General features: G+C 61.6%; 1 protein-coding gene across 1 annotated transcript in view; it reads right to left on the bottom strand.

Annotated features, from left to right (window-relative positions):
* The window catches only part of RASGRF1 (Ras protein specific guanine nucleotide releasing factor 1), a 43,058-nt gene extending 18,111 nt beyond the window's left edge, over window positions 1–24,947 (bottom strand). The window contains exons 1-10 of the mRNA XM_059823801.1: window positions 24,672–24,947; window positions 11,377–11,483; window positions 10,249–10,396; window positions 6,739–6,831; window positions 5,278–5,531; window positions 3,358–3,437; window positions 2,677–2,870; window positions 2,071–2,180; window positions 764–882; window positions 64–224 (exon numbers count right to left, since the gene is read on the bottom strand). Of these exons, the coding sequence (XP_059679784.1) occupies window positions 64–224; window positions 764–882; window positions 2,071–2,180; window positions 2,677–2,870; window positions 3,358–3,437; window positions 5,278–5,531; window positions 6,739–6,831; window positions 10,249–10,396; window positions 11,377–11,483; window positions 24,672–24,947 (1,542 nt within the window). The remainder of the gene's footprint in view (window positions 1–63; window positions 225–763; window positions 883–2,070; window positions 2,181–2,676; window positions 2,871–3,357; window positions 3,438–5,277; window positions 5,532–6,738; window positions 6,832–10,248; window positions 10,397–11,376; window positions 11,484–24,671) is intronic.
* Window positions 24,948–25,218: the final 271 nt, after the last annotated feature.

A 25,218-nucleotide genomic window follows, 5' to 3' on the forward strand; every position in this document is an offset into this window, starting at 1 on the left:
GCTCCACGCCCAGCAGCCGCCAGACCCTTCGCTGGGGGCCGCCGAGCCCCCCGCCCTCCGCACCTTGGTTAGATGCAGCTTGCCTCCGGAGCCCCTGGTGCAGATGATCAAGTGCTTGGAGAAGAGGAAGCACTGCCGCTCGCCCTCCTTCTTCAGCGAGAGGGAGCCCAGCCGCCCCCGCGTGATCTTCCCTTTCTCCGACATCGGCACTTGGATGAGGGACCCTGCGGAGGGGAGAGCCCCGTCCCTGGCATCGGCATCGGGGGCAGCATTGCCGGGCACGGTCCCCTGGAGCGGGGCATCGCTGCGTGCCCGGAGCGGGGAGGTGGCGAGCGTGTCCCCAGGCGCCGGGGCTGGGACCAGGACTGGCCCCGTGAGCCACCGCCTGTGCGGGTTACCGGGGCCCCAGCGCCCGGGCAGGCACTGGCCACGGCCCCCAGCCCACCCTTACACCCACAGCACATGGGTGCTCCTCCGGGACCGAACGTGCCCGGGAGGTCAGGATGCGTCCCGCTACTTCTCTGGTGGTGGGAAATCAGTAACAGCTAAAATGCACATTCTGCTCCGCGATGCAATAAAATGCAGCGCTGCCAACTGTCTGGAAGCGAGGCGCTTTGGAGCAGAGAAAATTCAGAAACGGGTTATATTTCTAAATGTCACAGCTCACCAGACCGCGCTGCGGAGGGACGCGGTGCCGGGGGACAGGGGCTGCAGGGCTTTGCGTTAACCGTGGAGGGGAGGGACGTCGACACAAACAGGGTACCTTGTCTTACGAAAGTCTGGCTGGTGTCCAGCAGAATTTCACACCCTTCAATAATCATCCTCTCTATCGCCAGATTTTTTCGAATATTTTCGGTCTCACTCACTTCATCGTGCATTATCCTGAAGGAGGGAGGAGAGAAACTTGGAGCTTGGATGAGATCTGCAGTTTTCCCAGCGGATCCCTTTGGACACGTGGGAGGGGCTGCAGTAGGTAAGACCAAAACCGAAGGAATATCAAGGGAATTACAGCAGTCATCTGTACCTATACCATCCCGGGAGCTCAGGAGGTAACCTACACATCAGCCTGGAATGTACCTCCAGGTGTCTAACTATTGAAACGTGAGTGCTTCTTGCTCAGAAATCAGAAAATTCAGATTCAGGGCAGACAGATCACCCCCATCACCAGCCCCCTCCAACATCCCTGCTCCTTGAGGGGTGGGAAAAGGGATGGAAACTCTTTTTACGGGTGGCCTCGGGACCAAGGAGCGCCAGTGAGTTTGGCGCTGTCGCACTACGCTGGCACGGGACACGCAGAACGCTTCGGTCCGTGGCCTGCTGAGGGAGAGGATCAGAAACGGGGAATCACAGCGAATCTCCAAAACTCGTATTTCATCATTCCATCATTAAGGAGCCCTGGAAAACGCAGCCCCCGGCCAGAAGCAGCCAAGCTCCCATCCCACCAGCCCCAGGGACGGATTTGCACGGGAGGGCAGGAGACAGCACGGGAACGTCTCAGCCTTTGAAACACAGAGGACGAGGGCAATGGGAGGGCAGGTCCTGGCTAAAACAGCGCGGGGCACCTTTGGCGCGGGGCTTTGCCTGCTGCCTGCGCCCGAGCAGCAGGCAGGGTGCGTGGGCAGCCGGCGGCACCTCGTCGAGCTCCCCACGACGCCACCCACAGCACCCCCGGCACGAGCAGGCAGATCTCCCTGTGCCAGCGGCTCACGAGGGGTTTCATCCTTGTCAGGGATGGCCAACGGACTCTGAGCGAACCAAGGACTGAGCTTCTCTGCGTCCCACCCCAGCGGGACAGCACAGCCCCTCCGTCACCGTCTCCACCAGCTTCACCCTTCGGGTGCTGCACAAACACCCAGGCCAGGTCCCACCACACTGCACCCTCTCCAAACCCCGTGGGTCAGGGTCTGCCTGCCCCAGCCCCTCTCCCTGCCCAGCAGAAGGGCAGCGCACCGTGCCGGCAGCCCGGCCAAGAGCCCTCCGCCAGCCCGAACCCCCGGGGTGCGAGAGCTGCCCCCCGTCCCGCAGCCCCGGCCGCTGGGACAGGCAGGGATGGGCAGCGGTGGGTCTGACCTGGAGAGCTCTTCCAGCTTGGACTTGGCGTAATCCAGGCTGTTCCTCTCCACGTGCTCGTGCGGGGTGTGAGCCAGCAGCTCGTGCAGCGTCAGGATGTACCTGGGGATCTGCGGCACAACAGACCAGAGCAGGGGATCAGGCATGGTGCGGTGCGGTGGGCGGGCGGGCCGGAGGGGGCACAGAGGGCTGCGGGTGGCCACCCTGCGCTGCTCCTGGAGCTGCCGTGGCCGGGGACACTGTGCCTCAGACCCCCTGGTCTGGGAGGTTATGAAAGCTTCAAAGCCCTCTGTGCTAAAACTTGACGAAGAGGGGGAACGGCGTGGGGTTTTGCCCAGGGCCCTGCTGTGCCCCAGCCGTGTCTCAGCAGCACGGGGCAACCGGGGAGCCAAAGTCCTCCCGCAGCACCGACGAGCCCAGCAGTGGCCTGAGCAGGTCCCAGGAGCAGCACGGGACCATGCGGGGTCCAGCCCCAGGCCATCTTCACCCAGGCTTTGCCTCCCCACCGATGCCTGCTGTGGGGCTGGGGTTTGCACGGCTCAGCCCATCCCTCTCCGCCAGCGCTGTGGTGGCATCCCTGGGGCCGATCCCGGTGCCAGCAGTCACCTGGAACATGGGGTAGGTCAGGAAGGTCTCCAGGGTCCTCTCCTCGCAGTCAGGCTTGGCCTCGTAGTGCTTCAGCAGCTTGTCGAAGTCCCGGTTCTGCTTGCAGTGCGCCAGGATCTGCAGGCTGTACTGGTGGTTCCTCACGAACTCCTGGTAGATGTTCAGCATGGGCAGCAGGATGTCGAACAAGTCGGCTGCGAGCAGAGAGGCGGCGGGGAGATGGGTGCGCTGGTCCAGCCTGTGCCCCGAGGTCCCAGCACAGCCCCCCCGGCTCACGACCCTCCTCGCCCCCAGGTCCCACCCCGGGCACCCCCCAGGGCCTCGTGCTGCTTGTGCACGCCCCAGCTCTGCCCAGTTTGGGTTTTAAAGACGCCCTGTAGAGCCAGCTGAGGGTCTAATCGGACACAGCAATGCTCTTCAGCATCAGCTCCCCTGTGCCCGGTCCAGCCCACCGCTCCCACCGCCCAGCAGAACTAGGAACACAGGAATTGGGTTTCTCCGGTTTTTTGCTCAGGTCCGCGCCTCCGTGACCGACATGAACAAGTGATGAGCTGCGCGATGTGTTCCACTGCTGCTGCCGGTTAGCAAAACGCCTGTTAAGTTGCACTGGGAGGAGGAGGACGGGCTCGGCTCTACCAGCGAGCGGGAAGGAAACGCGGCAAGGAGGCAACACGCGCTCACCCAGCACGAGCGTCGGCCAGCTGGATATCCTTGCCTTCAGGCCTTGGTAAAAGATTTGGTGCAAAAACATGATTGTTTCGCTGAAAGATAAACCAAGGGGTGAAAAGACAGATGAACAAGCGGCAAATAGTGAGTAATTAGACGAAATCACCAGCCCAGAGGGGGAGCAGGGCAGCCCTCGCACTGGCTGGGGAGGTGGCTGCACAGGGTGGGGTGCAGAGAGGGTCCCCAGAGGCGCGCAGGGAATGGTGGGCAAGGACAGAGGAGGAGAGGGAGGAACCGGGCAGCCTGGAGCTCCCCTCAGAAGGCAGCCCCGAAATGCAGGGGAGCCCAGACCCCCTTCCCGCAGGGGAATGAGCCGCTGCCCCCCAGCCCAGCCCCGCAGAGCAGCACTGGCAGGGGGGCGAAAGCGGCATCGGCTCCCCTGCACCCAGCACCCGCTGCCCGACGCTGGGCACCCCCTGTCCCTGTTGGCTGCAGGCTGGGCGCTAATTAGGATTCCCCTTCGCTATCGATCCCGCTGCCCTTGGGAAACTGATGTCTCCTGCTGGTACCTGTCCCTCGCCGACAGCACGGCACGGGATTTGTCTGACTTCCAGCAGCGGACAAACCACCTCCACATTCCCCTGGCCAGGCAGCTCTGCCTCCGCCCTGCCTGGACATGCCCGTGTTCCCCAGCCCTGCCTGACCACTCCTGCTGCCCGCCGGGCCAGGCAGAGCTGGAGCGGGCCAAAGCCTTTGCCGAGGAGGGCGCGATGCCGGGCAGAGCTGTGCCGAGCCGGGGCAGCCCCACTCCCGCGGGCGGGCGATGCTCAGCGGGGGCGCAGCCCTTCGAGCACCCGTCTGCTGCCCTGCCCTGATGCTGCTGCCCACCCAGGGCACCCTGCTCTCCCCAGCCTCGGCAGGACAGGGTGCTCCTGGCTGGAGCTCTGAGCTGGCCCCGGGTTCTCCACTGTTCATTCTCCAAGAGACCCCACGGCGAGGGACCCCCTTCAGACAAGACAAGGCAGAGGAGGGGTGCTTGGGAGCGCCAAGGCGCTGGCTTCACACAAGCCCAGACGTGGGGGAAAACTGGAATTTGGGTTCTGCAGTTCGGGTCCACCTCAGCTTCCAGAGCAGGCTGGCACCCAAGGCAGCCGGGGAGCTCACAGCAGCAGCAGCAAGGGCTGCGGGAGGGGCAGGAGCGAATGCCAGGAGCCACGAGCACTGCTCCCGGAGATGCTCCCCTCCGCAAGGGACGGGTGGCCGGCACCTCCAGGGCTGGCAGGGCTGGCTGGTAAGACGTGCCACTGATGTCAGTACCACCCGCGGGATGGAGGCGTTGCAGCTGCCGTTAAACCCGGCATATACTGCTGACACATTTGGCATCGCCGTGGCTTGGCTGGAGTTGGTGAGTGCCACCTCCCATCCCTGCCAGCGCCGGGCATGGCCACTCTCGACACACTTTGCAGCGGCTATGACCCCGTGTCACAGCTGCAGGAGAGGCTACGCCTGTCCCTCCATACCATCTCCCGTGAGAGCTGCATCCTCCCCGCTCCGCTTGTTCATTGCGACCTACGGGCTGCTATTACTGCCAAAGGACACCGTCCTCCCCACCGCCAGAGCCAGGACCTCACACAGATGGGCTCCTGGCAGCCCCGACCCGCTACTGAGGCCCTGGAGCATCAGCCCCCGTGGCACCTCCTCGTGCCACTGCCAAGCACTCAGCAGGCTGCTTGTGCAGGTGTCCCACGGGGAGAGCGAGTTTCCATCGGTGGCTTTGGGGGCCAGGCTGCAGGCTCCCGGGGAGCCCCCCGGCACCGAGCGCCCCAACACCCATTCCCGGGGGAGGGCAGTGGGCTGTGGACACCACCGCCTGCGCTGAGGCTGCTGGCTCCGCCGGGGTGCCGCAGAGCTCTTGGAGCCTGGGGGAGCACTCACCTGTTGAGGAATATGCTGCTGACGTCGTCGTGCGTGATGGGAGGCTTCTTGGAGCTGGCCGCCATCCGCAGCGGCCGCAGGAAGTTGTTGACGAGGATGTGGAGCTGCTGGACGTACTCGGCCTCCGCCTCCAGCATGCTGAAGACGACCTGGTTCCTCTTGCGCATGCTGTCGGCATGGGGGGACCTGATGTAGTCCTGGATGATGGTCTTCCACTTCCTCCGGCACAGCCAGCCCCGCAGGAAGCTCTGCACCTGCCGAGGGAGCAGCGGCCGCGTTAGGGCCGGGGCTGACGAGCCGGGCAGGCGCCCCGCGCTCGGCACGGTGCAGGGGCTGTGGCTCGGCAGCGAGGTTTCCCTGGCTCTGTGCTGAGGTGTGCACGGTGGTGCCTGTTACTGGTGCTGCTCTGAATCCTCCCGGCTGGGAAACGAACAACAACTCATTTAAATGCACTTGCTTATTGCAGACAATGTCCTCCTTTCCCTTTTACAGAGACGCATGGAAGACTCCTATGAGAAGCAAGGATCCCATGTTAACTCCTGATGTCCCCCGGCACAGCCACGACACCAGGCGCTTCCCTGCCAGCTTGACTGCGCAGGTACGGAGACTCCCAGCCTGCCGGGTGCTCAGCCCTACCCAGCACCCCCCAGTCGTCCGGTGAACTGGGGCGCCGAAGCCGCCCTGGAGCCAGCACCCGGCTGTGCACCCAAACACGCGGAGATGTATTAAGACACCTAGAAAAGCGTCCAACCCTTCCTCACGTCAATGAGCATCCGCAGAACATCCCAGTCCATGCCCAGAGCTCCGTCCCTGCGTGCGGCTGATGCCCACCGCCCCAAGCCCGCAGGGTTCGACCCCACGTCCCCTGCACAGGGCAGCGGGCGCCCGGGGCCGGCAGAGGCTTCCCCGGGGGTCGGGCGAGGGCAGGACCCGCTCCCCGAGCTGCAGCAGCGCCGCTCCCCTCCGTGGCACCGCGGGGAGGCCGAGGCACCTCCGCACTTGCCAGCCTCAGGGAATCGCCTGCGGGAGCGGGGTGCACGGCAGGCAGCGCCTGCTGCTGAGTGTGGCTTCTTCTCCCCGAGAGCACTTTATCCGGAGCAGATTTCCTCGCGGGGTCTATTGCTCCCTGCAGGAATGCTGCTGGCTGGTGGCTTTTTCCTCACAAAAATAAGACGGAACCAGAGCCGCGGGAGGAGTGAGATGTAAGAGGTGCTATTTGTGCGTGAGCCGGCATGGGCAGGGTGCCTTGCTCACCCGGGGAACGCGGCGCGGAGCAAACACAACCAACAGAAGGGTTTCCAGTTTTCCAAAACACATTTTCCTCCTAAAACAAACCCCGTTAGCAGAGGCTCCTCCTCAGACAGCCCCCCCAGGCCAGCCGCTCCGCCAGCCCCACACGGAGCTCCGGCCCCTGCCGAGCGCCGGCTCCGGCCCCCGCACCGCTCACCCACCACCACCCACCTTCTTGATTTTCTTGATGTCGCTGTCGTCGTCGCTGGGCGCGCTGGTCTGGCCGGCCTGGATGCGCTCGTGGTCCTTGAGCAGCGAGGCGATCTGCGGGCACAGGGGCGGTGTGAGCGGCCACGCCGGCATGTGCCGGGAGCCGAGGACAAACTCTGTGCCTGCGCGGTGCCGGGGAACGGCACGCGCCTCCCTATTTAATTACAGATATACGGACATATTGTGCTGATTCTGTCCTAATGGGAGATCGGTAGATGAAGCAGATAAAGAAACAGAGCGCCGACAACTCCCCGGCATCCCCAGCACCCACCGAACACGCCGCAGAGACAGGGACCTACAAATCCTCCCGGGTACCAAATGCAAACCGCATCCCAGTTTCCTAAGAAAGCCTTCATGGGCGAGTTGTTAAAAAACGAGTTGGAGAGAAAATGGCAGGAAAATCTGAAGTCATTTGCACCCTGAGACTTGAAGACGGGGACAAGCTCTCACCCAGTCACAGCTTTCCAACACAAATTGGATCCAATCTCGTTAGCTTCAAGCATTTGAATTTTTACTGTTTCTCGCCCGTACTTTTTCTCACTCCTCTGCTCATTGCCGTGTCCCTGCCCCCACCGCTGCAACCGTTTATAAAGCTACGGGAAAGGGTAGGGAAACAGAAACTCTACCATGCAGAAAGTGAAAACTGGGAAAAAAGTGATCTGAATTTTGATTTTACAGAAAATAACAGAAAGAAGAAAACAACTTGCAAAGAGTACTTTCCAAAAAGTTTTGGAGAGAAAGGAGTTGAGAACCTTAGCAGTTGGAGACTCCGCTTCCCAGTGACTCTGGGGACTGACGGCAGCAGGAACTGCAACAGCCGCCAAGCACGTGTTGGCTTTTTGGTGTCTGGACTGGTAGGAGGGAAAGCAAAGCAAAGACGAGAAGGGACGGCTGCCGGGGGAAGCGGACGGGGCAGAAGCTGCTTCTGTTGCACGGTCACAGCCTGGGAAAAGGAACTGACTTCCACAAAATCCTGACCATTTTAGGTGAAACGCCTCTTCCACACTACATGTTTTCACGCCATAAGAAGATAAAAACGCTGTGGGTCAATCCAGTCACTGCGTCTGAACAAAGCTCAACAGTCGCCTCTCGGCAGCCAGGTCTCCCAAAGAGACCCCAACTTCCCAACGATCCAAATTAAAGCATTTGCCTGGAAACTGCCCCGTTTCGCTGCCAGGCTCGGGGCAGGAGAGCGCGGGCTGGTGCCCGGCGCGGGATTGGGGACAAGCCCAACCAGTCATCCACATTCGGTGAAGGGGCGTTTTGGCAGAAGCGGGGTTTGCTGACGCCTTGCCGGCGTGCTGCCAGTGCGACCCAGCCGCGGCTCGGCCGCAGGCACCGGCACTGCCAGGGCACCGGCCCCCAGCACCCCTGCTCTCCCAGCACAGCCCCCCCAGCTCCGCCGGCCTCGGCACCAACACACCGGAGAAAGTGGCCGCGGGCTCGCAGGCACCAATTCAGATCCAACGTGGCTCTATCGGTTTCACCCCATTTTATTCCATGGGATTAGATACTAGAAGATATTTTAGAGGTTTTTTCCTCTCCCTGTGCCTTCCTACGGAGCCTCAAGTCACCAAACATCCCCTGCACCCCTCTGCATGTAAGTGTTTGAGAGCACCGAAGCCATTCCCTGTGCGGCTCCAGGCACATCTCAACTGGGACCCATGGAGAGGGTTTGCCGGTGCCATGGTTTTATTTTGGTTTGTTTTTTTTTTAAATTGAGTGAGCAAAATTTGCACACTAAAGTAGAGGCTGATTATTTGATCTCTGCTTCAAAGCATGTGGAAGAGTTAAAAAAACCCCAAACCAACGCAAGGCAAAATTAAACGTACCTGGGCACAGGGGAGGGGAGGGGAGGGACTGCAGCTCTGCCAGGCGTCTCTGATCCCAACCCCTCAGCTAATTTCAGGGTTCACAACGCATCTCCCAGCTTATCACCCTGCCGCTGGCCTCCCCTGTCCCTTATGCCGGCCGCGCTCCCAGGGGAGCAGAGCTCGCCCCGACTTGGAGGCTGGACCGGACCCGGGGAGCTCCCAGCCCAGGAGAAACCCCCACCGAGCGGGTGCCGCAGGCTGCGGCTGGGGTGGTTTGGGGCTGGTCCTGCTCTGCTGGAGAGCACGAATTCAGTGGTGCCGAAACTGCTCCTGGGAGAGGCTTGCGGCTCCCCAGTCGCCCCAAGACTAAAAGCAGCCTCAGCGTACCCCAACTCGCGGTTGGGGATTGCTATTGACCTGCACTTTTTAACTTGAAAGGTTAAAATACAAGGAAAACACCACCATAAGGATGTGCCAACCCACTCCTGCCCTCACCGCTTCTCCAGCTGCCTCCTTCATGGCAATTTTGGTATTTTGGCTGACTCAGGGTCGATGTCTCAGCCCCGCAGGCAGCAGGACCTGCTCCCGGCTGCCTCCACCACGAAGCTGCTGCCCGACCCTCCCTGCCAGGCACGAGGAGGGGGCTGGCGGCAGCCCTGGCTCTGGGGTGCCCCACGCCTGCCAGCCCCGCTGCACCACCTGCCCCAGCACCCAAAACCCCGGTGGCGAGAGGGTGCCCAGGGCCAGCTGCAGCCCCGCAACGCGGGCGGCCAGGCAGCACAGGGCATACCCACGGCTCTGCGCACCCGCCTCCCGGCTGCCTTAGAGATGCGCTCTTCCCTCGGCACTGTCTGCTGAGTCATTTTTGCATTTCGTTGCTTTGTCTGCTGTAACCTGCGTCATGTCACCCTTCCTACAACCCAACGCCACGAACTACCGAACAGCAAACTGCTGCGACAGCTTCTGGGACAAGCGAGGGGCAACAGGTCTTATGGGCTGTGCTCTCGGAAGAGACGCTCCCTTCTTAGTGAAGCGTCCTTTTCGTTTATAGTACCATGCATGTTAATTCCCTGAGGTACTCGGCTTATGCAACTTGCACCGGGTGCAGGTTCCCTCCCGAGGCCACAGACACCTCTTCCCTTTTTCGGTTACTCCTCTAGCTCTGCACCGCCTGGCAGACGTTACCACCAGGCACGCAGCCCGCAGAGGGGCTCTAATCAAGGTATCTAGGGTGAAAATAAGGAAGGCGAAATGGTAAGATAAGGAGTCGCCATCCCCACCCCAATACCTACTCCTGGACCCCAGGGACTGGCTCGCCAGCCCGTTCCCCAGCACCCATTGCTGGAGCAAACCCCCCCTGCCACGGCAGCATCCCGGGGCCGGGGACCGCACTGAGCCCCACAGACGCACCGCGCCGGGGCGGCGCAGCCACAGCCGCATGGCTCCTGCAAGAAAAACCTCCGACAAAGGCAATGCCCTCGCCCCTCTCTGCAAGAGAAGGGGCCAGCCTGATGTCATCAAAACAAGCGTAAATACGGCAGCTGCGACGTCCCCTGGTCCCTGCCAGCACGGCGACGCCGCCCGCCCACCCGCCCGCAGTCCGCCGGTCACCCCAGGGAGCGGCAACGCATCCGCGGGGCGACACCAGGCTCTTCACCTCGGCCTTTAAGCGCTCGATCTCGATCTCCCCGTCCTCGATCTGCTGGCGGAGTTGCTTGGCAACAGTCTTCTCCGTTTCCACAATCTGCAGGAGATGGAGGTACTTCTGCATCAGCGCCTCGTGCTCCGTCGCCAGGTTCCTGTAGCTGCAGGCAGACACGGCCGTGAGCACCCCTGCTCCCGCGGACCCGCCGCCATGCACCCCGGGACACGCAGGCAAAACGAGGTGTTTGCATGCTGTGGTTTGCTGGGGGGGTTCTCCTGCCCGGCTGCCCACGCGCTGCCCTCGCCCCTCTGGCTCGGGGCACCCGCAGGGCGAACGAACTGGGAGATGGTGCTTGCAGTTTGGGATGCTGCTACTCAGAACTGACCAACTTGGAGAGGACTCGGGTTCCCCGTGAGGGTGCAAACAGAAAAGACAACGCAAATTTTAAGGAAACGTCAGGAGACAAAAAAGAAAACAAACACCCATGGCCAAACCTCTCTCACCTACCACGTCCCAAAAGTTTAACAAGGAGAACACTTGTGGCACAAGCTCTTACAATCACGTGCTCTCGTTAAGGTGCTGCAGCAGGTGATATTACTCTAATCTCCTGCGTGTAACACTCATCTGCACCCCCTTCTCGCTGCCAGCCCGGCACCCTCCTTCGCCGGACGTGTGGCTGCACCGTGCCGGCTCCTGACCGCTCTCCCACGGCAAGCAAGCGGGCTGCGCTAGCATTCCCACGGCACAGAAACATGAGCCTGGAAAAAACCTTCTCACCACCTTTGCTATTCCAGAGGAAACCCTTCCCGACGGTCTTTGAACCCGATGGCAAACCGGGCATCCTGCTGGCACCAGGCTGGGACAGGCAGTGCCAGCCTGCCGGGGCGGCCGCACTGCGTGGGAGAGGGATGGGGACGGGGACAGGCAGGCGCAGGGATGGGGCGGGCACGGCTGAATGTGGCCTCCTGCTCTGCACAAGGGCTCCTGACACAGGGCTGGGGACCAAAGGTGCTCTGCTCTGCCTGCCGGCAGTGCCTGGCTCGACGGCTGCCCGCCCGCAGACCTGCCCGCAGCCGCCCTTGGGCACGGCTTCGCCTCCGACACCCCCCGTCCCCGGTCTGCGCTGGCGGAGGGCAATACCTGGCGTGAGCTATGGCTGCCACCCACTCGTCGCAGTCCTTGGCATCCTCGGTCCTCAGCTCCAGGGTCTTCTGGTTCTCATGGTTGAAATTAACGGTAAAGTAATGCTGCGGGAGCAAAGAGAGGGGGAGGTTACGGCACAGGGCCATTAGAAAAGCGCTTTATGGTCCACCACAGGTCACTTCATTTTAAAAAAACATTTTGAAACACCAGGACCACGGCTGAGACGTGCTGCCCTCGGTGCTTACGGAAAAGCTGCTCCGAGCCGGTGAGGCCGTGCAGCCATGCCATGGGCGAGGATGGGGCTGGGAAACGCTCCGAGGGGAAATCCCGCTGGGCAAACGCCGGGCTTCAGGATAAGCCTAAGGCCACCGAGGTCGGAGAGCCTGTGGCAATCGCCTTGGGGACAGCCCTCACCCGGGAAAGGGGTGGATGAGCAAGGGCGGTTAGCCGCAGCCGGCACCAGGCTGCCTGCACCCCTGCCTGCGCAGGCAGCGAGCCCCCTCGGGCACCAAAACAAAGCCCCGCTGCTGCCTGGGGCTTGACATTGGGCAGAGCCCCGGTCCCACGTGCTCGTGCCGAATAGAGCCGGGAGGCTCTAATGGGCACCGGTGTAACAGGACTCGGCGCAGGACTATATTTAGCCTCCCTTGACATTTACAGTATTTGTGCTAATTGTGCGCGGTGGCAGCCCGCGTCGGCTGGGGTTTGTGCTGCTCCTGTGCTTTCCTGCGGTCTCCTAGGAAACAGGTACCACGCTGCAATGCCGGATACCGCCCGGAATAACTGGGCTAAAATGAAACCCACTAGAAAAAGCTAATCCTGACATTATCTGCTCCTCTGTTAGGTTTAACAAGGGATCTGAATTAACAGGTATCTTGGCAAAAAAAGACCCTGAAACCCAACCTGCAGCACCCGCTTGCTCCCTGGCGTGCACCCCTGCTCCCCGGGACGGCGGGCAGCAGCCAGCTGCGAACACAGACCCTGGCGCGCCATGAAAACACAGACCGGCACTGCAACGCAGGCAGGAGCTCGCGTGAGAACCTGCCCCGACGCCGGGCTGCAGGCAGGGACGGGCAATGGGGTGCCACAGCAGGGCAAGGCTGGCGCTCAGCCAGTACAGCCAGCCGGTCCAGCACCATCACCACCCCTGTGCCGAACACCGGGGGTACTGCTCACCACGCCTCCCCAAAACAGGGCTACATCTCCGACCCTACCCCTCCCAGCTCTCCCCCGTCCTCCCCCTGCCCGGGCATCTTCACTCTCCTCCCCTTCCCATCCCTAACCAGGCCCAGGGGTGTTAAGGACCTCCAGATGGATGCAGGAGGCTTTCAGTGAAACCGGGATGCAGGGCAGCCGAGGAGCAGCCGGTCGCTGTTCCCGGGTGATGCCGGTGCAGGCAGCACGGACGGGTGGACACCCAGCTCCCCGACCCAGCACCGTGTCCACCTAGGGCTCGTGTCTCACTGGGCAACAGCCTGAGAAACACCCTCGGAGCTTCCTCAGCCCCTCCGGGCCCTGTGGAGGAGGAGAAGGGGGAGCCCGGGGACCCCGCGCTGCCCTGGGGCCACGCCAGAGCCCTCCTTCAGCAAAAGCTCCTTCGTCTTTGGGGGGCAACTGGTTGGTGCTGTGACCCGGTGAAGATGCGTCTCCTATACTTCTGTACAGGGTCCTTTAGGTGCAGTATCTTTTTATTGCTGATTTCTCCTTACGGAGCCTTCTCCACGGTAAAACGTGCCATCGTCTGTCTCCCAGCCCTTCCCCAAGCCACCGCAGCCAGGCTGGCGAGAGCTCCAGGCAGCTGGGCTGGCAGCTCGCCTCTGTCTGCGGGACACGTCTGGAACTGCAGCAGCTCCACAGCCCTTCGCTTCTCATCCCCTTTTCTTCTCCCTCCCACCCCCAAAGGCTTTTATTGGCAACAAGACATCTTGATAGAAAATTCACCAGAAATCTTTGGTCTCTGAAACGGTGCAGGTAGTTACGCCTCTCTGCTTTATGCCCACCTCTCTTACATCCCTTCCCTTGCAAACAGCATTAAAAAGAGCTCGTCAGATTGGCAAGTCTGGAAATCCTCCCCCTGAAACACCGACTCGGGAATATCACCAGCCGTGCCAGGGCACTGCCTGGCACTCGCTCCCCAGCCCCGGTGTCCTGGCCGCAGGGACATGAGGGGTGGGAAAGCCCTTTCTCATCCCCGGTGCCTCCGCGAGCTCCTGGTGCCGCGGGGACAAACTGCCCCAACGCCGTGGCGTGCGCATTCACCGCCCCACGCTCCACCGATGCCAACAGCCGGAGCTCGGCAGAGTCCCCACGGGACCAGAAACACAGGGAGATGCCTCTGTGGCTCCCCCAAACCGGTCCCTGCCAGCGGGAGGGGACAGGACGGCGAGCCCGGGGCTGCCCTTCCCGAGCACTGTGGGTCCTTTGGGGGAAGTGGGGGACGATGCAGCACCCACGTGTGCTCCCACGGGCGAGCGCACCCACTGAGAGCCCTGCGCCCACAGGCAGGACCAGGCATCATGCCGGGTTAGAGTGCCTTGATCTTACCCAGGGCCCTCTGGAAAAGCAGCGCCTCGCACAGCGTCGGGACTTGTCGGATTTTAAAATAAGGGGTGGCAGAGGCCACGGCAGGGACCGGGGCAGGGACCTGCGTCAGGCGCCCACCCTGCCTCTCCCCCTGCTTCGCCCGCCAGGTCCATCGAGGCACCTCATGACACACCAGCATCAAAAGTGTTTCATCAGACGGCTTCTGGTTCATCTAATTTAAACCCAGAAACTCCTGGAGGTTTTGCAAATGGCAGTTTTAACGCTGTCAGCAGCGGAGCCAGACGATGCAGGGCCAAAAGCTTCCCACCGCGGCCGGGGGCAGCTCCAGCAGCCACTGTGGGGCTGTGGCCAGGACGGTTCGGTCCCAACCGCTACTCCATGTGCAATTAAAAGCCGGTTCCTGCGAGCACACGTGCCGCAGCTCTCGTGCCACTCTGATTTATTCCCATACAATAGCCAGGAAGTGCAGTGCACTTGCAAGGAGGAAGTTATTTTGAATAATAAACCTCCCACCACCTTTTATCTCCGCCTAAATTATGATCCTTCTCTGTTATCACAGTGACACATCAAACTCGACAGCCCGGGAGCGTTTCCAGCGGCACTCGCTGTGTTGGGGGCCGAGGCTCGGTGGCAGCACGGCCCCGGCCGGGCAGCGGGACAGAGCCGGACCTGCCCCCGGCGGAGAGCAGGGGGCCGCAGGATCAGCCCCCGCCTGCAGCATCGCCCCACGCCCAGCTCCCCCGGGGCAGTGGGTGCTGCTGGGCCAGCCCTGCCCAGCGCAGAGCACGAACTACCCACAGCTCCAATTCGCTGCTTCTCACACCCGTCTCTGCTCCTTTGAAGACCTCATTAACTCACCGCCACGGAGGCACTGACACCCCTTACTCAAACCACCTCTCGCTCTGATTCCTGGCAAACTAAGCAGATGCAATTCCTTAAGTCCCTCATTACAGGGTGTTTTCCAGCCTCCCCCATTTCCACGGTGCCTTCTGAGCGCCCGCTGCGGGATGCGCAGCCCCACCAGTCCGCAGTGCTGCAGGGGTTTTATTTCAGGAAAGCCATGGGGGACCCGGCAGTTCTGCCTGAAAGAATGACACGGGAGCATTTCAGGTCGGAAAGCGAAATGTTAAAAAACCCACCGCAGCCCTGTGACCGTGTCCCGGCTTTTCCCGGGCCCTGCCCACTGCAGGGAAGGGCGGGTGCTGGATGCCACGGCGGGCAGTTACCGAAGCCCCTGATGGGCAGAGCCCCCCGGGGCCTCTCCTCTCTCCCACCCTAACTCGGGCTGACGGCAAACCAAGCGCTTGGCACCCACTCGCCCCGCAGAGCTCAGAAGCTGCTCCGGCCCCCGGAGCTTTTCACTGGGGGAAGACACGGCACACTCCCGGCAGCTGGTGGGAGCCAAGTCCGTCCCGCAGACCCCAAGCCACCAAGGCTCACAGGGAGATGGCTGCAAGTGTTTTTCAGCAGAGGCAAACAACGTCTTTCGCTTCAGCAACATTTAACCAACATTTGACAGTAAGCCAGCCGGAGGCAGCCCGCAGCATGGAGAACTTCAGCTCCAGCGGGTAGTTTGGCAAAGTCCGGTACCTGGATGCCGAGTGCTGTCGTGAGAGGCGTCGGGCATCCGCAGCTCGAGAGGCGCAGGCAGGAGAGGGCCAGGCAACGCCTGCACGGGCAGGGGCTGCTCCCCCAGGCACCCCACAGCACCTGCAGCTCACAAAACCATTTCCAGCGGCTGCTCCTGGGGAGCCCCGGCCGGCGTGTGCCGGGGGCTCTGCTCCAGGGTGGCTCAGCTGGGAGGGACCTGGCCCGGCACCCACCGCAGTGCAGGACCCCTGAGCCCCCTCCCCAAACTCCGCTCCCTCTGTCGCTTTTTCTGCAAAAAGTGCCCAGCACCAGCTTGGCTATTTTTACTGGGAGGAGAGCACAACAGCAACATGCTGCTCGGGAGCTACTTCTGCTTCCAGAACCCCAACAAATGACTTGGAATTAATGAAGGAGACTACCGGACTGATTAATGTGCAGGGACTGTCCCCCCAGAAATGTCCTCCCACGTGTCTGATGTCCCTGGGCTGGCACGGTTGGCACAGCAATGGCTCTGCCCTCCTGCCATGCCCAGTGCTGGAGAAGCAAAACCTCCTGCGTGTACACCCCCAGACGTGGGTCCCTGCCACGCCGGGACATGGGTCCCTGTGCACCACAGGACACAGGTCCCCGGTGACCCCAAGATGTGGGTCCCTGCACACCCCAAGATGCGCTTTGCCCGCTCCCGTGCCCATGTCCATCTGACACCCGTTCCCACCCACCGTGGCTGGGACACTCGGGCTCCTCCATCCTCCACATCCTCGAGAAAAGCCAACGAGATGATTACAGAGAGCGCATTTGCTGTTGTGCTTTGGGGGTTCCCACGCTGGGGTCTTGCTGGGACACAGATCTCCGTGTCCCACAGCCACGACAAGCTGCCACGTGGTGTTTCTGCAGGGGCGAGCTCCCGCAGGGCTCCACGTCCGCAGGGAGCCAGGCTCCCCGCTGGGCTCATGGCACGCCACACCAGCGGCTGCACCAGCATCCCCCCCGTGCCCCCGCTGCTCCCCGGTGAGAGCTGCCCAACCCTCCCGTGCCCTATCCCGCGGTGGAGCCGCACATGCCGGGGCTTCAGTGCCCCAGCGCCCGGCTGGCCAGCACCGTCCCGCTCTGCCCACACAGACCCGACCAGTGCCCAGGCGTCAGCTCGGGGTCCAGAGGGAGCAAAGGGCTGCTGCTGCGAGAGCCTCGCCAGGCACCGACACCGCGGCACCGGGGACAAGCCAGCAAACGTTCCGGTTTGTCGGAGTGAAGGCAGAGAAAGGCAAAGCAGAGCTGGGCCTGCCATAAGCAAACACACTGCTGCTGGTCCAGCTAAGCTCTTGAAGGGTTTTACTTTGCTTCTTGCCTTCTATTAAGTCAACAATAAATAAATTCGAATAAGCTTTAAAATGACGCATTATTTCCAAAATAGTAAATCAACGCATTCCAGAATTTTTTAAAATTTGGAGCAAGGCGTTTTTCAGCCCGAAAACCACTTGCCAGACTGCTCTGGATGCCGTGACCGACGCGGCTGGGCGCTTCTCATGCAGACCCACGCTGGTCACAGGCGGCACCCGGCTCTGCTGAAGGGGCCGACGTGAGAGCAGGGGGACCAAGACGGAAACATCCCCAGCAACACCGCCTGCGCAAGAGCGGTGACCGTCACCCTTTCCCACACAAAGCGGTTTTGCTGTGCCGTCACAGGGGCCTCTCCGCCCCGCGGCAGATGCCCCCCGCCATCCCTCTGCAATGGGGACACTCCCTGCCGCGCCGGGGACGCGTGTGCCCTCCATCCGCCCATGCAGATAGCGAGGCGGCTGCCTGTTCATGAAGCTGATGGTTATTGCAGCTGACATAAAGGGCAAGGGAGGAGAGTTTTCATGCTCTGGATGGATGAGTCTAAAAATCCACAGCCAGCAATGGCAGCTTTTAACTTCCCTGACCTACATACCGTGTGCTCTGGGAAGACAGGACCTGGGACTGGGACGGAGAAGAAGGGTGGTGGGGCAGCTCATTTGCTTGCTGACAATAAGAAGGAAAATCCCAGAAGCAGAAATTTGTGCCCTCTGCCGCAGGACGGACCATAAGGATGCTCACGCATGGGCACTAGAGCTGAGCATCAGCCGAGTCGGGTGGGCTTCGCGCAGGAGCCAGGCAAGCAGCAGGCAGGGGACCCTCTGCAGCGGGAGGCTTCACCCCCCGTGAATCCCACCCTAAGTCTTGGGCTGAAACATTTGTAAAAAAAAAAAAGATTAATTTTTCCCCTCTCTGGCGCATTATCCGGCGATGCTGGCAGATGAGCATGCAGGCATCACCGGTACCACGCAGGCATCACCGGTACCTGCGGAGCGTGCGTGGTACCGGTGATGCCTGCGCGGTACCGGCACCGTGAGCAGCCCCCCGCTCACGGCTTGGAAATACAGCCTTGGCATCACTCTGTACAGTAACTGATAAAGAAACCAGCGTTATACCAAAGTCCTAACCCCCGGTATATCGGACATTCGCCCAGACTTTACATACAAATATCGCCATCGCTATAGCGACTCTGTGCCTTCATATTCTCAAGAAATCTGCAAATCGCGTATGTGCAGCTGAGAAAGCGCATCTGAGGGTGCTGAGCTGGTGGGGCTGGGCTGGGAGAAGGTTTCTTTCCTCTCTCCTGCTTCTTGAACAGATCTCCCAAATCCATTGGGTGCAAATGTGTGAAAGAAGGGGACGGACTGGCATCACATTTAAAACGCAAAAATTAGTACTACAATCTCCGAATTTATAAGTAGTTCAGGTTTAGGTTCACAAATTGGGATTTGTGTTCAAAAAAGCAGATTGCAAGTAAACACATTTAGCTTTCTGGGCTGCTGGCATGAAGGCTGAGTTACGGCCGTGTTCAGCTCACTGCAGAAAGCCTGGCTAAAAGTACCTGAGTCTAGGAAAAAAGTTTTAAACTAAAGTTCATAAAAATCCAACAGGACAATCCAACAGGCCAGCTGTCATGGCAAAGACCCAACTCAGCAATTCAAGGTGAATTAAGCCGATGGGAAGAGCCAAACAGCTTAAGCCAAGAGATCTCTTAATCAGAAGCAGTCCATGCATTTTTTTTTTTTAAATCATATTAAAAATGTCGTTTTAAACTTTTAAATGCCATTTTCTTTTTCAGATTTTTTGTTTTACAGGTGAATATGCTCTCAGCCTTTTTGCTTTATCAGAAACCAACCTCTACTGACTCCCGGTCTTTGGCGACCAACATATTCCAGTACCTATTTCACTACTTCAACTCGGAGTTTGGATGCCCAAACTCACTTTTTCTCAACAGTCCAACAACCGACAGCTTCTCTGACAGGATTCCCACAGCCCCAGAGCGGGCTGCTGCTCAAGCACCCGGCTCCGGACTTTGGGAGCTGGAGCTCAGGTACCTGCGACATAGATGCTAAGCTTAACTCCGGCCCTGGAAAACCTCGGGAAGGTGTTTGACGCCTGCGCTGGCGCTTGGGACAGGCGGGTATTTACCACTGAGCACGCCATACCCCAACGCAGCTGGACGCCATCCACGACCTCAGGGGCCGTGCAGGGACACGCACTTTGCACTCGTGAGGATGTGCAAAAGGCAGCTACCGATTACGGAGGATCTCAGCCTTTTGGGAAAGCGTTTGTAGACATTAAAAAACCCTGACCACCACTGATGGACAAGTATGTTTACTGTACGCACCTTGCTTGGTTCAGGAGTCCTGCAAACACCGGTTTGCCCAGCGCGGAGCGGCCCGGGCTGCAGCCGGCCCTTGGTGACGGTGACAAGCGTAACCTCGGCTGCAGCTCCCGGCTGCAACCTGCCCAGCATCGCCATCAGCTCACGTCATGCGTGCTGCTGGGGGAACAATCCTTTCCATTACTTTAGCTCCTTTGTTCACACAACATCTGTAAGAAGGCCATGTTGTCACAAAATTGCCCTATTTGGATTTATATGATGAATTCGGGGAATAGTTTTTCATCCTATGACAAAGCAAGTTCCTGCAGAGGCAAGGTGTCCTGCGCTCAGACTCAGCTGTAATCGCTTGATCGCGATCATCACACAGATCACACTACATTATCCTGTCCTTTGAGTAAGCATCATGTGAATAATCAGAAAGACGGCAATCAGGCAGCAGCACGCTCAGACAGATACCTGAAGAAGAACCAGACTTTTCTAGAAGACGGGAAGCGCGTTACCCTCCTATGCAAAGCATGTTTTGCACAGACGCAGCTGCGGCTGGATGCACGGCTAACGCAGGATTTCCGTGCGGCACAGGGATCGCTCGCTGTCTCCCGGCAGCCCCGTCGTACCAACTGGCATCTGCCGATTTTGCTGCGCTGCCTTCGTGCTGGGCTCCGGCGGGCGGACAGCCGCCCCACACCCTGCGTGGGAGCATCCTCGCCCCATCGTCCCGCACCCCCAGAGCGGAGCAGAGGGTGCCCAGGCTGCGGGGCAGCCCTGCTCAGGGTGTCCATGGATGCCCTACTCACCCCAGCGCGAAGCTGCTCTGTCCCCTCCTGCCGCCGGGGCCGGAGCTGCAGGCTGCTCTGAGCCCTTTCCTGCCCGCCTCATTTCGGGACCACGCTCAAAGCTGCTTGTGGGTCCTCTGCTGCCGCCTCCACTCAGCCAGAGCACGGCCCGTGGCCCGGATAAGCCCGGCCGCTGGGCACTTAGCAGAGGCGCCCCGGAGGGGAACCCATCGTCTGTGGCTCCCCTGGCCGCTGGCGGAAGGAGCCAGGGGGTCCCGGGGGTCACAGGCCGCCCGTCATTGCCACGGGGGCTGGAACAGCAGCGCCCGGCAAAGGCACCGGCTTCTAACGCTGGAGAAGAAGGTCTGGGCAAACACCCGGCAGCTCTGGAAGGGCCATCGCCACGCTCATCTGCGGAGGGACTCGCAGCGGGCGCCTGCCCAGTCCCACCCGCAGAGCAAGACTGCGTTTGCCCCGGCTCAGCCACAGCAGCCCCTTCTGAGGGTACCGGGAGCTCTGTCCAGGTGAACCCCCCGTGCAGGGACAGGCACAGCTGGATCCCATGGCCTGCGCTGCTGCACCCCCGGAGAGCTGCCCAAGCTCTCCTGCCGCCCGGGACGGCTCCGTCGGCAGGGCCTGGGGCTCGGCCCCCGAGAGCCGCAGCTGCCGGGCTGGCTGGGGCTGCTGCAGGTCCCCCCGCCCCGGGAGGGCAGGCGTCCCCGAGGCACCCAAGCATCCCCCAGCTCCGCTTCCCTCCAGCTCTTCCAGTGTCTCAGGGACGGGCGCGCTTTGTGCTCGGCACCCACTACTCTTTGCACTGCTGGTGCTGAGAAGAGACGTGGCTTTCTCGTGCCCTCCTTAGCTGTGCAGGGAAACGAGCAGGACTGGGGCTGGACACACTCCGGGGAGATGGAAGACAAACACCTTTCCCGACGTGCCGGTAGGAACCGTTTCCACAAGCCTTCTCCCATCCCACTGGGAGACCGCAGCCACGCGCGCCCACCCACCGACCGCTCGTCCTCAGCTTTGCATCACGGTACAAAACGCTTCCTTGAGTCTCCCCTGCCGCCTGATAGCACGGACGATAAATGTTACACCCATGCCTGGCAAACGCCTCAGCGGTGGGGAAGAAAATCTCCAGCCATAGGCTGTGTGTTCACAAGAGAGCCCAGGCTTTGTGGGAAAAAAAGACTCATAGCTCCAGAGAGCTTCTGAGTTTCAAGTCAAGGGCTTCGCGCAGTGCTACCACTTGACTCAGCATCACGTTGGCTCTCGTCTGAGGCACCGAGGGCTTCTGGTTAAGAGTAACTCATGGCATCAGGGTACGGGTCTGCAAATCCGCCTCAAGGCTGGATCCACAGAGCAAACCCAGCCGGGATTCCTGCTGCCCGACTCAGGTGCGATGGAGAGCCCTCACCCCACGCCGGGGCCTTCCCGCTCCTGAGCACACGGCCGCGAGGTCGGGGACGGATCAGCTCCGGACCTCTGCGCCTGCTCAGCTCCCTGGCCGGGATCTCACTTTGGCTGTGCCCCACCACGTGCAGTCCCACCCGGGGCACCCCGCGCCCTGCCCGCCCTCCCCTGCAACGCAGCAGGGACCGGGGGGTCTCTCTTCCACCGAGAGGCAGGAGACGTGACTGCATGAAAGCACATCCCAGCATCCTCACCCTCGGGGGACCAGGGACATGGGGGGACCGCGGCATGGCCCGGGCACCACGGCCGAATAAAAGGGAGGGTTTGCACCCCCCACCTCGCCCCAGCACCGCCGGGCGCGCGCCCATCGTGCCGCCGACACCACCGCCCCGAGCAGCCCAAAGGCCAACCTCCCGGACCGAGCGGGGCAGCGCAGGCGGAGCCGGCAGCCCCTTCCTCCGGGCCACAGCCTGAAGCCCAGCCAACAATAAAACACCTTCCAAAGCAAACTGAAGACAATTTCATTTGCAGAAAAATGTAACAAAAACAGAAAAGTAACTTTCCGGAGGCGTCCAAATCCCCTCTTCGGTGTTTCAGTTTTTCAAATAACTTTGCTTCTTTATTCTCACACGTACACGCTAAAAATACACTGCATTCCCAGCAAAAAATGCCCTGCCCAAGCAAAATACGTGGACTTGAAAGAAGAGGGGGTTTTGGAAGACCCACCTTTTAAAATTTCTCCTTTGTGGCAAATTTGAAACCTTTCAGGCTTTACTCCAGTGAAGAAGGAATCTAAACCTGAAACTCCTCTGCTGCAGGGAATACCGTCCTCATAGCTCCAGGTGAAACTACCCGGATAGATAAATACCCTCCGAAAACAATTAATGGTGATCACGGGCAATGCTAGAAATTTCCTCAGCACCTTCCTTTCAAAGGAAGAGCCAGGGATGCTGAACACAGCTCGGCACCAGGTGAGCTTGAAGAAAACGTCGTATCTGGTTTGCAGAACTCGGGCACCTTCCTCTCAGAGACCTGCCGGCTTTGCGTGCCATTTGCTCGCTTTCACCCTCCTGCACAGACCATGCTGCAGATCTGCACCATAAATATTCTGCTGCTTATCTCATCTGGTATGCCGTTAATTAGTTTGCAAAGCAGTGGGCATTCAAGTGCTTGAGCACTTTCATTTCAATTTGTCCTAATGAATTATACAGAATTATGAGGCAGACGCTAAACCTTGGTACATGGGTGCAGATCAGCAGCCTGGTAAATATTTGGTGTGGCAGGATCTCACTGCGCCGTGACAGCAGCCCCTCATTTACACTGAGGATAAATCTTCCAGGCGCATTTTGAAATGGAAAGGGGCTGTGACATCCTCCCCTTCATGTTTACCTGGTGGAAAATCCCTCCCGCACAAACACGAGGAGTCAGGACCTGGCGAGCAAGCTTGATTTAAACCTGGCTAGCAAGTTTGATTTAAGCCAAAGCAGGAATGAGCAACAACATTTATTACGCTGCTACCTACGGGGACACAGCTGACAAACCAGGACAGCAGCGTGAGCCCCTTGCAGGTGCAGACCCTTCCTTGCCGCTGTAGCCGTGCGGTACGCCGGAGGCTGCTCCAACGCAAGGGCCAGGACTGCGAGGAGGCACTGCTGTTGCAGAAAAACGGTGTTTTGATGTGAACAGGGAAATATTCCTGTGATCCCTGCCGGGAGCGAGGAGACATGCCACGGAGCAGTGGTGCTGCGCTTGTGGCAGGGCTTTTTGGAGTGCTGACCCTGCCATGATTAGCCAGAGGCAATTAAGGGGGTTATTTCCTTCCAGCCGGCCCCTCGCCTCAGGCGGGTGCCCATGGGGCCTGTCCTGCAGTCTGCCGGCAGCGCTCACCACCGCTCCCCTGGGAGCCTGCTTAGGCAGAAATTATGCAAGACCTGCAGAGCTGGACCCAAAACGCGTGCTGCCTCCCGCAAGCACCCAGCCTGGGCTGCCAGCGCTGGAAAACCACCCCTGCTCCTCCCTGCGAGGGGCTTCCCGGCGCCCCCCACGACACGGGCGCCCAGCCGGGTGTGCGGCTGCACGCCATGCGCAGCGGTCGAGGGGCGCGTTCACCTGCAATGGGCTCCTGCCCACGCTCGCCCCTTCCCTGCCTACCCGCTCGGACGTACCCCGAGCTCCAGCAAATGACACCCGACCAACAAGCCAGAGGTTGCCAGCATTGCACGCCACGCTGCTCGGTGCCACCCTGCCCACCTGGGGAAGGCGCAGCCAGGGGAGAGAAACCCACCCCGGGCCCGTCGGGGGCTGCCGTCCCTGCGGCGGGGTCCCCAGGCACCCCGGATTCTCCCAGGGCCCTGCAACAGCTTTGCCGTTCCAGTGCTGTTCCACCCGCAGGCATTAGCATCTGGCGAGGAGCGCTGCAGCCAAGTACCAGCCCTGCGTGCGGCGTGGGGGGCCCCCGGCTCCGCATCTCCCCCCCGCCCGGGGAGGGGGTGCGTGGCCCCTCCAGCCGGGTCTGCGATGGGCGCAGGAACCGCACGCGCGGGGCGCGGGAACAGGGTGAAACCCTGGTGAAAAGAAGGCCCTGCGCCCCCCCCTCCCCGCGCTCAGCACCGCACACCCATCGCCCCGGCTGCCCGCCCCACGGGGCTGGGTGCGGGCTTGACCCCCAGCACCCCGGCAGACCCCGGGGGGTGCGCGGGGGGGGGGCTGCGACAGGCTGGGAAATGGGGAACGAACGGCCGAGCCACAGCGCGGACGGAGCAACCCCACGGGAGCCCCGGGCCCCTGCACGCCCCGCCGGGGCCACTGCCCCGAAGCCTCGGCCGGGCCGCGCCGCGGACACGCGTGGGGCTCTGCTGCGCAAAGCGCGGCCCGCGGCCGCCGGGGGGCGCCCCGCGCCGCAGCCCCGCCGCCAATTACCGGCGGCTAATTAGCCGCGACGGGGGGGGGGGGGGGGGCTCCGGGCAGAGCCCGGCACCCCCGTAACGAACTCACCCGCGGCCCCGGGGTGCGCTGGCAGCGCGGCCCGGGGAGCGGCACCGCAGCCCCGGGGCGCATCCCCCGCTCCGCCGGCCCCGGCCAGGCTCGTTCCGCGCCCCGGCCAGGCGTGGGGCAGGTCCCGGGCGCCGGGCGGGTCCGCTCCGCGGCGGGAGCCCCGGGGAAGGCGGCGGCGTGCGGGGCCGGGGCCGGGGCCGGGGCCGGGACCCCCGCGGGGGCAGCGCCCCCCGGGGCATCGCCCCCTCCGCCAGCGCCGGGCCCGGGGGGCGCCGGCCCCGCGCCCCCGCCGCGCCCACCTGCTTCTCCAGGGAGTCCTTGGCCGAGAGGGAGGGCTTGGGGGAGGGCGCCCGGTCGCAGACGCAGCCCTCGAGCAGGTAGAGCCCCGAGGGCCGGGAGCTGGAGTCGGTCTCGAAGTAGAAGAGCATGTTCTGCAGCAGCGCGAACCACTTGGTGTGCCATTTTGTGTTGTCGGAGCTCCGCTTGCTCAGGTAGCCCTTCCTGGCGCCGTCCTTCTTCGCCAGCAGCCCCAGGTAGGTGACGTGCCCGTCATTGAGCCGCATCCCCTTCTGCATCTTGGCGGGCACCGCCAGCTCCTCACATGGTCCCCGCCGGGCGGCCGGCGGGCGGGTCCCTGGCGAGCAGCCGCAGCCCCCGCGCCCGCATCAGCGGCGCCCGCTGCCCCCGGAGAGCCGGCGGCCGCCGCGGCGGCTCATGCCGCGGCCGAGCCCCGCCGCCCTGCCCGCGGAGCGCTCGCCTCCCGCGGCGCCGGCGGCGGCGGCTCTGCCGGGGGAGCGCCGCGTCCCGGAGCCGCGTCGCCCGCAGACGGGCGGGTCATGTGATGCC

The sequence above is a fragment of the Gavia stellata genome, chromosome 13 (genome assembly GCF_030936135.1).
Source record: "Gavia stellata isolate bGavSte3 chromosome 13, bGavSte3.hap2, whole genome shotgun sequence".
NCBI classification, from domain to species: domain Eukaryota; kingdom Metazoa; phylum Chordata; class Aves; order Gaviiformes; family Gaviidae; genus Gavia; species Gavia stellata.